The sequence below is a fragment of the Pseudopipra pipra genome, chromosome Z (assembly GCF_036250125.1).
Source record: "Pseudopipra pipra isolate bDixPip1 chromosome Z, bDixPip1.hap1, whole genome shotgun sequence".
NCBI classification, from domain to species: Eukaryota; Metazoa; Chordata; class Aves; order Passeriformes; family Pipridae; genus Pseudopipra; species Pseudopipra pipra.
The window spans coordinates 34776844-34794566 of record NC_087581.1 but is presented as its reverse complement, the minus strand read 5'-3'; the positions used below and the strand labels follow the sequence as shown (position 1 = coordinate 34794566).

The 17723-nt window shown below is 37.0% G+C and overlaps 1 protein-coding gene across 1 annotated transcript in view; it reads left to right on the top strand.

The window, feature by feature from the left end:
• LOC135406841 (guanine nucleotide-binding protein G(q) subunit alpha) overlaps nt 1-17723 on the top strand; it is a 135418-nt gene that overhangs the window by 72697 nt on the left and 44998 nt on the right. Inside the window, exon 3 of the mRNA XM_064641306.1 lies at nt 14538-14692. Within this exon, the coding sequence (XP_064497376.1) occupies nt 14538-14692 (155 nt within the window). The remainder of the gene's footprint in view (nt 1-14537; nt 14693-17723) is intronic.

Here is a 17723-nt window from a genome sequence, read left to right as displayed (position 1 = left end):
ATGGCATGACAGAAATTGCAGCTGAGAGTACTGTTATAGAATAGGAGGTGCTCTAACATTGTTATGTTGATGTCTGAACCAATGTATAATTGTATTGAGATCATAAAATTCAGACTTTATTACAAGGAGCATTCCATGCTATGTTCCATAATTACTTAGTTAACATGTATTGTTAAGGGTTCACTCTGTCTGCTCAGTGTTGACCTTTCTAACTAAATCTGTAATTTAAATCAACTATTTGAATATATATTAGTTTTAGCATCAAATTATAGCATGCACAAACATACAGAGGAGCTGCCAGAGCCATACCCTTACCATATATTCTCCAATTTTCCAGCCTTTTAAAATTTTACCCTTCTCTGGTAGCATTCAGGTGGCAGGATTTGTGACCATGACAATTAAGGAAGAGTGTTTCATCATGCACAAGTCTGCTGGTACTTTGTGTGTTAGATTGCAGAGGCACTGAAGGACAGCAGTGATGCACAGACTGCCAGGTGCTGACTGTGGTACTGTCAGGTCACTAACCATTGTTGCAATGTAGAGTGACTGTGGGGCTGTGGTGCCTTTGCAGATTTAGTGATCAGCACTTCTAAAGAAAGTGTTGGGTGGCTGCAAAGCCAGCATAAAACTTCTTCTGATTCCTCCCATCCAGCAGCACTCTCTTTTATTTGGTTAATAATGTCCTAACCCACCTGCAAACATTCAGAAATGTTCCTGGTCTGAGATGTGTTCTGCAGGGGAGGTGATTCCATGAAATCAAAGTACTATAATTATCCAGTGAAGCTAAATATTATTCATGTTTAATCCAATTTGTGATTCATTTTAGGTCAGCAGTCTGAATTAAAATACTTATCTACCCTGTCCAAAAACTAATTAGGGTCATTTTCATATTGAGAGAAAGTTTAAAGCCCACTGAAGAAAACAGAAATCTTAATGATGGCATCAGTTGGTACTTGGTCAGGGCAAGAGTGCCCTGCTAGCTTTTTTTAACATCTTTTTTTTCTTAAGGTGAATTAATGATGTATTCCATTCTAAAGACTACTTACAGATTACTTTTGTTAATCATCTGATTCAGTCTTACAACCAGCATTCATGTTAATACTGTAATTCCAATTCAAAATATTTGTTTGTGTGCATGTCAGAGTTGCATGCTGATTTCCGAAGTAGCTGCCTGTCTCTGATAATACTCGTGAACAGGATAGATAACGCCTATTAATAAGCATTCTTTCTGAATAGCAGGATATAACTCTTAACAGCTTGTCTTTTCTACATCAACAACTTCCCTAAATTAACTTGATCAGTTTGTCTGGAAGATTGTCTGGGAAGTTGCCTTGGGCATATCCGAAGCAAACAAACAACAAACAAAAGAAAGAATTACAGGGGTAGATTTGTGGCTAAGTAGAACCTGTTGACTGCAGGATACTGGATGTGATTGTTAGTATGTGACCTTGACTTTGTCTCTAGATCTTCATCTGCTTGCTGAGTCCTGGATACACTTGCAGAGTAGTGCAATACACACTTGCAGAGTGTATTGCAGAGCAGGCGTAGGTGATGGAGTACAGAAACCTTGGTATACTAATAATGAGGAGACAGTTTTTCTCAATAGACTGTGTTGTGACTTTTCTGCCTGTTTTATTCCATTCCCACAAGCTTCTTCCAGATACCATTTAATCAAAATTAATTCAGAAAAGCTCTCAGTTTTGTTTACATTCAGATAGATTACACTCTTATTGAAAACATAGGCATTTTTAAATTATTTAGATTATCAAAACCATCCTATAAGCAAGCAAACGTAGTGCTCCAAAAACCTATTTCCTCTCATATGATAGCTGACGGTACATTTATAAAGACTATGCCTTAATTCTCTTGGGAGGATAATCCAATTTTGCTTTGGCAGAGAAATAAGCCTTCCCGAATGGTTGTTAAAAAGTCTACTATGACATCTCACTGTAAATACTAAATAGTTAGTATGCAAAGTTAATAATTTTAAAATACATATGAATCAATTTTGCACACAGCAGGCAGCGAAGAAAATAGCTTTTCAAGTTCTTATTTGCAGAAAACTTGATCTTAAAATTTATATATTGGGAAGATGTGTTTTATTGTTTATTCTTCCTCCTTCCTGATGATATAAGTTGGCAGCATGTTCCAGGAGACTGGTATTTTGCCTGAAGCCTTGAAAGAGGAGTCAGCAGTGTTTTCCCATCCTCCTTTAAATAAACTCTTCTTGGCATCTGATATGAGCCAGTAGAGATTTAGTCTGTTTCTAGGAATGAGAAGATAGTACCTAATTTATAAAGAAGCTATCACTTTTTTAGGTCACAAATGGCATAAAACTTTTTTTAATTCTCCCTCAAGACATGTTTCAAATGGTTACTCATCACCATGGTACAGTATGTCTGTGGTTTCTCTAGAGAAAATAATGTTGGGTTGCTATCTTTACCATCTTGAGGCTAAATTCATTCTTATGTGACCCTGTTCTAAACAACAGCTTTTCATATGAAACTACATTTTACCCCCTTACTTCAGTCTTGCCAGTTCATTGCTCTAAACATCAAGGGATTAACGAACACAATCAAAAGAAGTAGCTTTGCATGCCTACAGCAGGTCTGAAGCTCATTTTCAGATTTTACTTCCAAGAAATGATGTAATTGTTTAGAAAGACAATCTTCATGGTTGGACAGCACACAAATGCAACCATTTAAGTTAGTTGCAATTTTTACAAAGGAAAATTCCTGCTGGAATCATTCATTATTTTGAAAGGGACCCTCCCAGTCTTCTGATATTTCTAGAAACACAAAAAATACCATTTTGAAATAACTGCCTCTGCAGTTATGTATTAGTCAGCAGAGGGCACTCTGCTCCTTTAAAAATAAAACAGTGTGGTTTAAAAATATGGAGGCTAAATGCTTTTCTTTTCAGTGCCCCCTTTTTTTTTTTTTTGACTTATCACATTTGACAATTATAATTAGTATGAGTTGTATAGACGATTATTTTTCATGTAATACTTCCACTTCTGTATTGAAACACATACATGATGACACGATTCCTTGTCTGGTTTAACTCCACCTGGCAGCTAGGTACCACACAGCTGCTTGATCATGCCACCCATGGGGGGGGATGAGAATCAGGGAAAAAAAATAGTAAACCTCATGGGCTGACATAAGAACAGTTCAATAATTGAAACAAAATAAAATATAGTAACAATAATAACAAAAATAAAGTAATAGGAATGAAAAGGAGAGCAAGAGAGGACTAAAACCCTAGAGAAACAAGAGAGACCCAGTCCGGTTGCTCAGCACCTGCTGAACAATGCCCATCCCATCCCCCAGCAGTGATAGATCCGCTCAGCCAACTCTCCCCAGTTTATATGGTAAGCATGGCATTCTGTGGCATGGAGTATCCCTTTGTGAGCCCAGATCACCTGTCCTGGACATCCTCCCTTCTCAGCATCTTCTCAGCACCTGCTGGCTGGCAGAGCATGGGAAACTGAGAAGTCCTTAACTTGGGGTAAAGCACTGCTTAGGAACAACTAAAACATCAGTGTGTTATCAACGTTATTCTGATACTAAATCCAAAACTACCACTTCCTGAGAAGAAAACTAACTCTATCCCAGCCAAAATCAAGACATTCCCTTAAAAAGAACCTGCTGTTTATTTCTCTGTGTCATCGGACAATCTCATAGGTTCTTCTCTAAATCTTAAATGCAGTGCAATTTTTGCAGGTTCTTTGTGTAAGTGGGATGGCTGAATTTCTAAACTGTCTCAATTAACTGGCCATGACCTCCAGTCAGTGAAAAGGTGTATAGTCTTTTCAGTTCTAGCTATTTGAATCCTCAAAGCCAAGCAAAGCTGTTATTCCTCTGATTATTAGGAAGTCTGTTGTGTGGGACTCAGGTTTTGTTCAGGAGTGAGGCTCAGCAGGAGTTCTGTTCATTGGTACACTTCTTAACTGAGAATTGACATACTGAAGCATTGTCCTTCTATTTAAGTTTTTTTAATGCACTGAGTTGTACTGCAATTGACTGTTGACTGAGATACTGTATTCTCAGAGGATTGTGAAGTACAGCCATTTCTTTTGCTTGAAAATGGAATTCCATAAATTCAACTGAAGCACTATACAAAAAAATTGGTGGAAAAATTTGCCATTTGCAAGACTTCTGTTGAGCACTGTTCTTCAAAAACAGTGAAACCCTGTTATAAAGGTCTAAAAACCTGTGATCCTGTAATACAAAGTAGAAGAAAGACTCATTTAAACTGCCAGTGACTTCTCCTAGCTTCTTGGAAAGTTATCCCCTCTGGTTTATAGATTATTTTTTTAAAAATAATTACTTATCTCTGGGCAAAGCAGGTTGAAAATGCTTTTCAGGAAAGATTATGAGGGGGCACTTTTGGTTTGTTACTGTGTGGTCTGATACTTTGAAAACTGTTTTCTGATTATGAGCTTGTCAGGCACACGCGATTGAATCACATGCATGGCGAGGAACTGTCATCATGGCTGGGCTTCGAGAACGAAGATTAGGGAAAGGTCTCTACCCACGTTTGACACAAGCACGCTGGTGGGTAAAAAGGCCAATATGACATGCTAAATTTCATGAGTTCTTACTACGCTGTTGGGAACTAGGCGAACTACCATCAGACCTTTGTGATGCAGTCATCATCACATTGTATAAGAAGAAAGGAATTAAATCAGACTGTTCAAATTACCGTGGTATTACTCTGCTCTCCATTGCTGGCAAAATCCTGGCAAGAATACTCTTGAACAGACTAATACCCGCTATAGCTGAAGGAATTCTGCTGGAAAGTCAGTGTGGTTTCAGAGCCAACAGGAGTACCACAGACATGGTATTTGTTCTCAGACAACTGCAAGAGAAGTGTAGGGAACAGAACAAAGGTCTCTATGTAACCTTTGTTGATCTCACCAAGGCTTTCGATACTGTGAGCAGAAAAAGGTCTGTGGCAGATTTTGGAACGCTTAGGTTGTCCCCCCAAGTTCCTCAAAATGATCATCTCACTCCATGAGGATCAACATGGCCAAGTCAGATATGGCAACGCACTTTCTGAGCCCTTTCTAATAACTAATGGTGTGAGGAACTGTGGTGAAATGGAAAATGCATCCCTTAGGAAAATGCATCTGGGCTTGGCATTTTTCTCTGCTCACTGCTGTTAAAAACAGCTTTAAGTCTTCTCCACTTTATAACAACTGAATATAGACAGTTCTTTGAGTTTACCAGATATAATTGTGCCCCTTCCCACCTCTGTATTTACTGCATGAAAGTTTGATGCAGTACCTCAAGTGACATTTATGTGGCGTTTCAGTTGGAGTAACACTGAGAAGCAGTCCAGGAGTTCTCATTTTTGCTCTGGTTTAGCTAGCTCTAGAAACAATGGTATATTTTCTTAAATGTGTGTGTAAACTAACTATTTATAGGATTACTGCACAATAATTGTTTGAAGATGGCAACTTAAAACTGGTCCTCAGGAGAAAAAAAAACAAAACAAAACAAAACCAAAAAAAACGACACACACACACAAAGAAGCTTAGGACATGGATATTTTTCTGAAAATCTGATTATATATGAATGGAATCATAGAATGGCCTGGGTTGGAAGGGACCTTAAGGATCATCTAGTTCCATCTTCCCTGCCGTGGACCGAGACACCTTTCACTAGACCAGATTGCTGAGAGCTCCATGCTTGAATGTGTTTTTGTAAACATTTCATGATACACTATCTTTTTATAGATAGGGAGTAAATTGGGTAATTCATGTTAGCTACAAAAACTGTTGTGAGGGAAGATCTTGTCACCAATTCTTGCTTACACTGTTTCAAATCTGAAATATTTTTGTTAGTTTCTGTCATTGCAGATTTGAATTAAATTTGTTAATAGATTTTATTACTAGAAAATTATTTTACCTACGTGGCCTTGTCAGTTATTAATTGTGAAGACTTCATGAGGATGTAATTTGTTGCTAATGACTATGTCCAAGAGAAAAAGATTTTTTAGTTTTATATTCCTATTAGCAATGTTAGAACTCAAATGCTACAATTCATTTAGAACTATTTCAAAACTTTAGTAGATAATTTCCACTGTATCTTTGGGAATCTTAAGGATTTATATGAACTGAAGTGTTAATCCCAGAATTTTGTCAGCTGTTGAAAACCTTTGAAATTTTGTCAGTAAAAATAGCATTTGGAAAACAAGTCAAAACATGGCATTCTGAGAGTCTTTAGTTTTTAAATCCAGTAGTAACTTTGCAAAATAACTTTGCAATCCAGTGCTCTCTCTTTACTTTGGTGGATTGTATTTTACTTGTTGCTCTTGTTTCCTTTAAAACAGAATTAGGCAAAACTTGGAAAACAAGCTATAATAATCCTAATCAAGCAGTTAAATGTATATAAATGACTCCTGTAATTGAAATGGAAGCTGTTGTTTGCAATTAGAATATAATTGTACATGTGGGGGGGTTTTTTAAGTATTTTAGGAGAAGTGAATGTAAACAAACAGATGTTTAGGCAGGCTATCTTGAGCAATTTCAGGGCAGAATACCTTGTCTCCCAGCAAAACAAAACCAGTTCTTTGGAGGCGAGTTGCTAAAGCAGTTGGAAAGGATGTGGCAATTGGCTGATTCCTAAAGATGTTTCTGAAAGTCAGCGGTAGAATTTCCCCACATCTGCAAAGGAGAAGAGTTTTCCAGAAAATAAAGCTCTTTCTGTTTCCAGGATCCTCAAAACCAAAAATGACACATTTTTACAGCACTCATCAAGAAAGTGTTCACTACCTACACAATTTCAGGACCAGTGTGTGAAAATTTCAGCTACGGTGCTACATTTATTACCAGCAGGAGATGTGAAAGTGCCTAACTTATAATTCATTGCAAATGTAGCATGCCATGCACACAAAAGTAAATATTAATTATGATTTTTTGTAGTAGGTGATTGCAATCTGCTGTTCAGTTTTTCTGAACATGCCATTTTTTTTAGCCACGCCAGTGTTTGAAGAGTGTAACAACCTATGCAGTCAACAACAAGTAAAGTTGTGATGTTTAACAGTTATAATGCTTAAAATGATCTCCCATCTTAAGAAAGACAGTAGCTGAAAGTCTTGAGAATCTGTCTGGAGAGTTAGTGGTATGAAACTTTTAGAAAAGAGAGGCTATAATTTTTGTTTAACAAATCTGCATATTCTGTTTTATAACTAAAAATGAAATAATGAGATCTAGTGAGAAATATAAGGAGAGAATGTAACTAAAATCTGAAGGTGAAATTTCTGTTTCTCTTTTTCACCTGTTTCATCACTGCAATTTAGGAGACTATAACGTTATCTCCTGTAGAACTTAGATCTTGTGTAGTGAAGAGAGAGTGCGAGATGCTCCCCCCATCCCTTCCAATGACAGATATTTTTCATATTAACTGTTTTTTCTTCACATGCCAGGAGCACAGAGAATAGAAGATGATTAGAAATTACTGTGATGTTACTAATTATAAGTAGTCAAATAATTTGAGAGATCAGAATACATTTAAATTTCAGTTTATTTTTGAAAAACAAACTTATACCTGTAATTTTCATCAAGCCTGAAGTCTGTGAAATACCATTATATCTGAAATGGTACTATATGCCTGGTAAATTGCCTTATATACTAGACACAGACAAAACACTGGAGATACTTTGGTAATTAGGACTTCATGAGAGTGAACAAATGCTCCATCATACTACAATTATGGTAGGTAACCTGGAAATGTAAGATTTTTTGAGCAGTTCCTGAGACATGGCATAGATTTCCCATCCTAATGGAAGAGTTTGCCTGCAAAGCTACTGTTTGCTTATTCCATTTCTTACTTCTTGTGGATGTTTCACTGCTTAACAAATTTGGTCATAGAATCATTATAAGATGTCGAAAAGCCATGAGGGTTGTGTAACATTTAGAGTGTAACATGTATGTTCTGTTTTCATTTGAGGGTTTGTGTAGTGTTCTAAGCATTTGAGCAGCCCAGTGAGGGCATTACTAAGGTGTTAATTTAGAAAGGCTCTGTGTAAATTAATCAGAAATTCTGATGGATTTCAGTTCATCCAACTGAGATTTCACCCTTTCATTGTTAAGGAACCCTTATTTCTCTCTTTGTGCCTGCATAGTTGTGTATATCTTCATGTTGCAAGTGGAGCCACGGTGAGGAAGATGCTGCTCTAAGAGCAGGGGTTGGCTGCCTTATATATAAACAGCACATACTGACTGGCAGCTGCAGCTGCAGTGTTTAACTGCTAAAATATACATCCTTAGTTTATACATTTCAATTCAACCTACCAGAAAGCATTATCCGAAGTTGCTGTGGTATTGTCTTTCTGTAGCTGAAATTTTGGAATATGGTGATTGTCCTGCCCTGTTCTGCACTGATGCAGCCTCACCTTGAATATTGTGTGCAGTTTTGAGTGTCAGAATACAAGCAAGATCAAAGCTATTGGAGAGCCTCCTAAGGAGTACAGTGAAGATGGTGAAGGCCATATGAGGAGCAGCTGAGGTCACTTGGTGTGTTCAGCCTGGAGAAGAGGAGACTGAGGGGAGACCTCATTGCAGTTACAACTTCCTCATGAGGGGCAGAGGAGGGGCAGGCACTGATCTCTTCTCTGTGGTGACAAGTGACAGGACTTGAGGTAATGTCCTAAAGTTGTGTTGGATATTAGAAAAAGATTGGGCTGGGTACTGGACCAGTCTTCTCAGGGAAGTGGTCACAGCACCAAGCCTGCCAGAGTTCAAGAAGCATTTGGACAACACTTTTAGGCACATGGTGTGATTCTTGGGGCTGTCCTGTGCAGAGGTAGGAGTTGAATTCATGATCTTTTTGGGTCCCTTCTGACTCAGGATATTCTGTGATTCTATGATTCCATGTCTTAGTATGTTTTACCAAACTGTAAAACATTGTAAATTTGAGATGTTTAGTGAAAACTGTGGTATGATTTTTAGGCAGGAACATATAAGGCTTGTGTTTATGAACACTTACAGTCACATCAGCATTTTAGTATATTGATATAAAGACAAGAAAATTGCATAGTAGGATGGGCAGGAAAGTGTTTAGCTATCAAACAAGCATTTTGGATCAGAAGCTGTTTCAGATCTCTGTTCTGAGATTTTCCTTAAATTATTGGATGTTTGCACATGTAATTTTTGGAAATGAACTTATTAAATGTGCTGTCTGGGTAGATCTCAGCTGTTTAAAAATAACTGCCATAGAAAATTTGAGCTTGCTTCATGCATGAGATTGAAAATTTAGCTTTCATTAATCTTTTTCATATCATATAGTATGATCCATTGCTTAAGGAAAGTGATACTATTATATTTATTTTACTATCTTTTCCATTCCAACTGTGTCAGTAAGGTTCTCTTTTTCCTACTTTATCTTGTGACTTGATCTCAAACAAAGCTAGGTAGGAAATGGTTTTTAGCAATAAAAATAAATAACAGTATAAGGAAACAAGGAATTAGTTCTTCACTGTACTTTGCTTTCTTTGTCCATCAATCCATTAGAATTAATTCAGTCTTTTGGGGGCATCACAAAAAAGCCACCATTGGCAGACATTTGGCAGCAGACAGATGATTTTTGTCTTAGTTTCTGCTGTTGAATCTGGTTTTTTTCTTTATCTGACTGTCAGCTATGTCTGAAGTCCTGGTATGGAGTTTTTTCTGAGAGAAATTTTAGATTTGATAGCAGTTTCTGATTCATAATTCAGTTCAGTCACAGGACAACAGTAGCCTGTAGCAGTATTATATTTCTGGGGTGGTTGTCCCCTCAAGTTCCTAGGTGGTACCTGCTCTTCAAAGCAGAGGGACATATAAAATAACTAACAAAGGAAATGAAAAGAAGGTATGTGTCTTTTCTTGTAGCATCTTTATGTATCCATGGTTTGTGGGGGCTTCCTTGACACTGCACATTTATCACAAATCAGGCAATTAAAAAAACATGTGCTTGTGGGTTGCGTTACCCTTCCATTTTTAATGGGGTCATGAATTGTCCAGGAGAGGATGATGTGCCAGTCTTCTGACTTCATTTGGGACGCTCTCTGGGCATTTTTGCTCCATACAAAGTCAACAGAAGAGAGAAGATTTTTGATTGATGAAGCTTTCCCTCAGAGATTTGGCTAGTGTTTCGTTCTGAAGATTTACGCTGTTTTACAGGAAAAAAAAGATGACTGACCCATTACTGAAAAGATGAAAGACCTATTTGGCATTAAATGTTTTTATTTCCTCAGCTTATTAAGCTAACTGCTGTTGTTATCATAGTTAACCACTGTGGTAGGTCAGGAAAATATTAGAGTAACTTAGTAAAACCCAGCTTAATTTAAATGCACACAAATAGCTGAAGAACGCAAGTGCTTCATGGTAGTGAAATGTCAACCCATTGATGGAAAGGAGATCTTGTGCAAATCTAATCACCATTAATGTAGTCCTGCAGTGCCAAAGAACAGAGAAAGTGTGAACCTTTTTAATAATAGTGCTGAGTTATTAGAACTTTTTCAGCAAGTGTGTTGCGCTCTTGAAGTAGATTGTGTAGGATCAGATATCTCCAAGTACCTTTGGCTATCCCATCATTTTCCTATTACTGCAAAAATAAATTCAACAAATCCTTTTCCTAAAGTCTTAAATCAGTTCCTTCCTCACCCTCATAATATCAGGATGTGAAAGTCATGTGGCTTCATTGGGTATTCTTGTGTGACTAGTGTAGATTTTACAAATGCACAGCAATCCATGCTTTCCGTATATTGTGTGTTTAGGCAGAATGAACATCATATCTGCTTGAAATGTATAATTCTGCTGTGTTTTGATTAAAGGAAGTAGTAAAACTATATAATTCTTCATAATTACCCTCTTTCCCATTCTGAAGGCATATTGTTCTAAAACAATTCTCTTGAAATTAAATAGTACATTTATAGTACATTTAAATAGCACATTATAACAAAAACAAAAAAACCCCTTCCTTGAAACAGAGAAGAAACACAACTGGGAAAAAAAATAAATAACTACTAGTAGCAAGATAAAAAGGCAGTGTCTTTACTTTTATTGGGGAAGCTTCCTGGGTCTTACAACAAAAGACATTCTTATTTTTCCTTCAAACTTTTTTAAGGTAAGGGTTTAATTTGTACATTTGGGAACTGGACCTAAATTAGCTGGGTGTGGAAAGCTATGCTAAATCTGTGAAACCTGTTACTTGAAGGAAAATTCCCTTCAGGAGATCACAGAGGCACTCCTCTAAATTGAAATGATAGTTTAGATTCTGGGATGTGTGAAGAAGTGTGAGTGGGTGTTCGTGTATGGGCTTCAGAGTGGCATGGTATGATACAACATTTAACATGCCTGTGGCTTGGTGTAGACACATCAGGTTTTGTACTCTGTCAGTAACCTCATAAGAAATAATTATAAAAGAATTGTTACCATTTGGAGGTAACAATTACTTTCTCTTACAGGGCTAAATCTTAGTCTCAAATGTAGTAATAACAGCAGTAATTGCTGTTAATTGACCACTAATATGATTACACTTTCTCTGTTGGAAATGTTGACAGTGTTGTGGGAGTTTCATGTAACTGCACTTAGTGGTACTTGTGTAGTGTTTTGAGATCTTCAGGTTAAAATACAGTGCTATATAATAAAAAACTAAGTCAATACTTGCAATTTAGATATATGAATTCAGAAAGATTTTTGTCATGTTAAATTTTGAGTTGTCAGTTCTTCTACCAGAGTTTTCTTGTAAATTGCTCTGCCTAGAATTACTATGAACAAAACTAGAATAAATATCCAAAACCTAACCTTCTTCATAAAGGAAGAAAAAACAAAGACTTTAAAAGTAGAAGTTACCTAAGATCACTGTAAGTGATTCAGTTTATTTCATCTGCCTCTTTGTCCTTTTGAAAGAGAAGGAATAGCTAATAGATGCTTCATTTCTCTTTTCCCCCATGTTTTTCCTACTTTCTCCTTTGTTTGGAAAATTTGGCTTTTTCTGTAGAGTTTGATTGCCAGAAGTGTTTGCTGAAGAAGTTGTTTCAGGTGATGAAAGTATTACAGTAGGTATGGGGTTTTGAGAGGAAAGGGGTGAATAGTGGTAAAAGCTCTTGCCTCATGCTCTGCTTTGCCACGGGAGAACAAGTATGTGTTAGCTTTGGGCTCTTTAGATCTGTTTATTTCTAAACAGTATCTAGACTGTGCTACTGTAATCACACCATCCCATAGCTTTCCTTTCCGTAAATAACCAACACATATGTTCCATCTCATAGTAAGGCATCTCTTGTTTGATGAAGGGAAACCATATTTTTACATACTTAATTTTCTAACTTAGCTAGCTTTCTAACCTAACAGTTATTCACTATGAGTGAATTAGGTATCAGAGAGGAAGATAACTTTTTACTCTCCAACCTGCCATCAAAAAAACTTTTAATTTTTATTAAAACCCTTTGTTTGTAAAAAGTGGATTGGAAACTTTAGGATAGCATGGTAGGATAAATGAAACTTAAGTATATTTATGGAGATCTAAATTGTGTATTTAAATTGCACCCACCTCCCATGCCTTCCTTTGGGTGAGATGATTGGCTGCAGTCATCTGTCAGTCTCCGTGTAGGTCAGTAATTACTAGAATTTTCCTCAAAAGTAACAACAGTATTTTTCCACTTGGGCTGTGATTCAGGCAAAAGGCAAATAATGTTCCAGGTTCGTTAGGCAACACTAAGTTCCTGGGAATGGACAGTGTTTCTGATAAGCTCAGCAAGAGCATTCCTGAGACAGAGGTGTGGAGTTGAGGGTTGGGGGGTGGTTGATGCACCACCACAGTGTTACGTCTACTTCAAATATCTGCAGTCTCTAAAGCAGCATAGCTTGCTGTGCAGCCCTGTAAGGCAAAGTATTTGTATGGACCACACTTAGAGATTACAAGTTACCAAGGTCAAATCTGTGAATTTTTGAATCTCATGTTTTTGAAATGGCATAAATAATCATTTCTGCTTTCAAACTACGTTATCAAGATCCCCCACTCTCACCCTCCACAAAAGAGACAAATGTATGGTCATGATGGTGTCTTTGTGATGACTTCCGTTCAGTTCCTGGACTACTTGGACCTGGTCACATGCCATTGCTCTCAATTTTGCAGTATAGTGTAAACTATACTATCCAGGCTTAACAGATATCACTATGCTTGATCCTCTCCTTAATGACAGCCAAGCACAGCAGCCACAGGCCTTTTCTGGCTGGGTTGGGAAATTTGTCTACAAAACGGAAGATGTTTCCTCTCATGTCAGAGAGTTCTTTAAATGGGCACCTTAAATTCAGCTAGTCAAGAGATCATTGCTGTGATGCAACCTTGCCTGCTGGGTCTCAAGCATATTGTTTTCTCCTGTGGATTTAAGATCCCAGAAGAGTTTCTTTTGAAATAGACTGCATTTCTGCCTGATCCCCCTCATTCTGGTAGGTTGGAGTGCTGTTTTGGGAAAATCACATAGGTTGTATCAAAAGGAATATAAAAATATGCACTTTTTTTGTTGGTTGATACATTGATTGTATCCACTGTTGTAAGTCTCCAAATGGTTGATTCATGTAAAGAGGGCAATACAAGATCAGATCCTTTGGCTGGCCCAGTTAGACCCTAAGAAACATTAGACCTTTCAAAAAATTATGAAGGTAATAAGAAAAAGACTGAGATGATTAGGCCTAGAGATAAAAAAAAAATACACTTTCATAAGTGTACAAAGGATGATGGGCAAAAGAGTATTTTCAGAAAGACTAGCGTAAAACTATAACACTATTGAAGCTCAGAATCAGTTTTTAACACTATTTTAACAGCAATTTTCTGAAGGGAATGAGGAAGGAGACATGATAGCTATTTTGGTGTCTCCTCAGGCTCAGATTTCATGGTTTCAGAATCAAATACCATTCCCAAAAATTCCAGTTTTCTTATGCTGGAATATTTTTTTTAATACTTGAGAAATGAATGAAAAAGATTTTAGATGAAGGAGATATGGTTTGCTAAAAAGAATTGACTAAGTATTTGTAAGATTTCTGGCAAATAATGTGGAAACTGTTACAAGTGCTTATATTCCCAGAAGGCCATGGAAGATGTCTACTGCTGCTGTCAAAAGTGTATTGGACTGAAAAGTCACCTACACCATCTGAATTTTGCTTGTGGAATGTTAGAGCTGAACTAGCAGTCATTAGAGCTTAATGACCACTTTGAATTTGGTGGTACTTACAGAATCCTTCAGTTTTGTCTGTCATTTTGATTTTTTTCTTTGTTTCAATGTTTTGGTAACAATTATTGGTGTCCCAAAAGAAAGAAGTCTAAGAAGATACAATTTGCTTGGGAGCAACTTAAGCTCTCTAGGATGGTTATCTCCTTTTTTCATCTTCACAACCATCTTCATGGTACTTCATTTTTCTAATTGCACGTACATATTGGTGATATGACCAATGCGAAGAATTATTCCTATTAATCTTGTTCACTGTATATGAGCTTTCTGCAAACATAGAAAATGAAGTAAATTTTACTGTCTTCTTTGTTTTGAATTAGGTTCATGCACTATTAGTTCGAGAAGTCGATGTAGAGAAGGTGTCAAGTTTTGAGAACCCGTATGTGGATGCAATAAGAAGTTTATGGAATGACCCTGGAATTCAGGAGTGTTATGATAGACGACGGGAATATCAGTTATCAGATTCAACTAAATAGTAAGTACATGGTGGCTACAAACAACTATTTATAATTTTATGTTTCTAACAAAGTAATTTTTACTTTTTTGCTTCTTATACTGTATGCCTGTGTACATATTTGTATGGACATATTTGTATGCAGCACAAACATACCTGAATATATACTTACTAGATTGAATTAAGGAGTGGAGTACCTCTAATTTAGGATTATATCTGCACTTCTTTCACAGAGTAAGAGTCTGTGATGATTCGAAGTCGTAAACTAAGATTCTAACTAGGGATAGTTAATGTTTTTGGGGGGTTTTGTTAAACCTCTTCAAGCTCTTACTCTCCTCTGACATACAATGACAAATGCAAGGTGGACACAAATACTTTCATGTAGTATGATAGTAGTGAATACTGTGCAGTCAAAGGCATGCTCCATAAAATTAATAAAATTTTAATGCCCCAGAACTCCTATTTTCCCGGGTTTCCCCTTTCCCTCCCAGATTGCATTTGCACTCCTGATGGTAAGGTAAACAGTATTAAGCAAGTACTTGGGAGCTTGTATTATATTGAACTACCTTTCTATTGTGGAAAGAAAGTCTAAAGTTAAAGAACATGGCTGCAAGAAAAGCACTTGAGGTTAAGCTGTGTTTGTTCTAGATCAACAATAATAAAAGTGCATATGTGACTAAATAATGTCTGAAATATTATGCCTTTCGTTTCTTGGGACAGGAATCTGATTAAACAACATTGTGAAACTTGTCATTGTAACTTGAGGTTGGCCTGAAGAGTCACTCCATGAACTTTAGTTACTCTTGAGTAATGTAGCATATAGTTCTGATAAAATTTCTCCTCTGCTGTCAAATGGATAATAGGTGATGGCCTTTTGATATTGATCAATGTTACAAAACACAGCATAGGTTGTTATTAAAGCTGTGGAAAAATGCCTATGAGTGTCTATGTTTCTGCATGAGTTCTTGTATTAGCTATGAAAAAAAATTGTTCTGATGATATAATTCCAGTCACCATTTGGCATGTGTACAGGAATGGAAGCCTCTTATTGAGGAAAGTGCAGAGGAATACAAAGGCACCAGGAGCCTCCCATTAAGCTCACTGAAGCAGGGCTACCGACATGACAAGACTGGGATGACATTTGTCTGCACAGTAGTTTGATGATCCTTATCCAGCACAGCACTTTTTAAGTGAGTTAGTCAAGATAAACTTACTAGGATCCTGCTGATACAGTTTAGGCAGCTGAAAACCTATGGATGCATGACATAGGTCTTCTCAGATTTGCTGCAATGTTACCACCACACCATATTTTTCTTCTTGCCCGGTGCATAGGGTTTCTGTTGTCCTGTGCAGTTCTCTGTCATGGTTACCTTCCCAATCCAAGATTTGTGTATGTGTATTTTGGTGTAGAGGGGTGCAAAGCACTCTTATGTGGCATCTCCCTTGTATTATTTGGATTCTCACTGTCCCTAAAGATACCTGTAATGGTTTTAAGTATTAGGCCTTCCAGGAAGGAAGAAAGAAAATATTCCATCCTATTCCTTTATGTAATCTAAACATATAAATAGACAGAGAGAGAAGCCTCTTCCTCTCTTCCCTTCTGGCGAGGTTTGGAGGCAGCAGATCCCCGCAGCCGGTCCTGCTTCTGTGGGGGAGCTGGGGCCTGGCTCTGCCTACAGGGCCTGTTGTTTTCTGCTGATCTGGAGTCCAATAGCGTGGTGGCAGCGTTTGGCACGATTGTGCTATCTCAAGGAAAGTATTAAGGTTTTATTTGGCTAGTTCTTTATTGAGTGTGTATACCTCGTTTTGGTTTGGTTTTTTTTTTTGTTTTATCCCTTTTCCCTTCCCTTTTCTGTTTTTGGGTGTTGGGTTTTGGGGTTTTTTTATGTGTATATAGTTTTTGTAATTGTATATAAATGTAAAATAAGTTTAAATATATTTATATATATTGCTCTAGCTCGCTCTCTCTCTCTTTTTTTGGTTCTCTTGGTTTTTTTTTCTTTTCCCTTGTTTTTGGGTGGGGGGGAGCTCTTAAGGTGGGGTTAGGAGACTTGGCAGAGAGCCAACTCAAAACCACCACAATACCATGCTGTGTTTTGGTCTTATGTGGTAAGAAAACAAGTAGAATGTTACATAAAGTGAAGACCTTCAGGATGCATAACTGGGGGGGGGAGGGGGAATTTTAGGGAAAAGTTACTGATAATATATTTTCACATTGTTTCTATACTGAAACAAGCAGCAAGTTAAGTAGAAGGTGAAGCAGAGCTTATCTTATATTTTGAATTTCTTGTGTTTGTAGGTCCTAACTTTGTTTCCACAACTGGTGATACTTGTTTTAAAGTTGAAGTAAATGTATGTATTTTGTGTGCTTACCTTAGAGGTTAAAAATAGAATTACTTACTTTCCAAAGTAGGAAATGATGATCTGATGCTAACTCAGATCAGATTGTGCTGAATACCATAGTTTTGACCTACTTCTAATTAAATTGTTACCATAGTGGATCTTTTAAGTAGCATTAAAAATAGCAGGGAATAATTATTAAGTAGCTATAAAAGCAAATTCCTAGTACCTTGTTTTGCAAAAGATACAGGTACTAGTTGATTGGTTATTTTTCAAGCTCAGTAAGTTTAGCAATTTACCATGAGTTTTTACAGGTTTGGTGAATTTATTATAGTTCATACTATGGATTTCTGCAAAATCTTTTAGTATTGTGAATTAATGTGTATGAGTCTTTAGAAAAGCCTCTTGTGTATTTATGCTTGCAAGTAGAGTTTTTTCAGGTATGTAAGTCCATTAAAAACAATTAGCAGAAACAAACATTGTTTCAAAAATACACTGTGTATGTTTACCAGTAGAACACCCAAACAAATTTGCTAGGATTAAATCCCTGTCACAAAGCAAAGAAACAAATTGCTTAGAAGTTACTCCTGGGATTCACAAAAGCAGTAAGACAGAAATAAGCCCATTTCCTTCTGATTTGATGTATAAACCAAAACAGTTTGTTGTCCACCAGATCTCTTGTAAGCATATGTGTCTGTATGTCTAGTAAGCG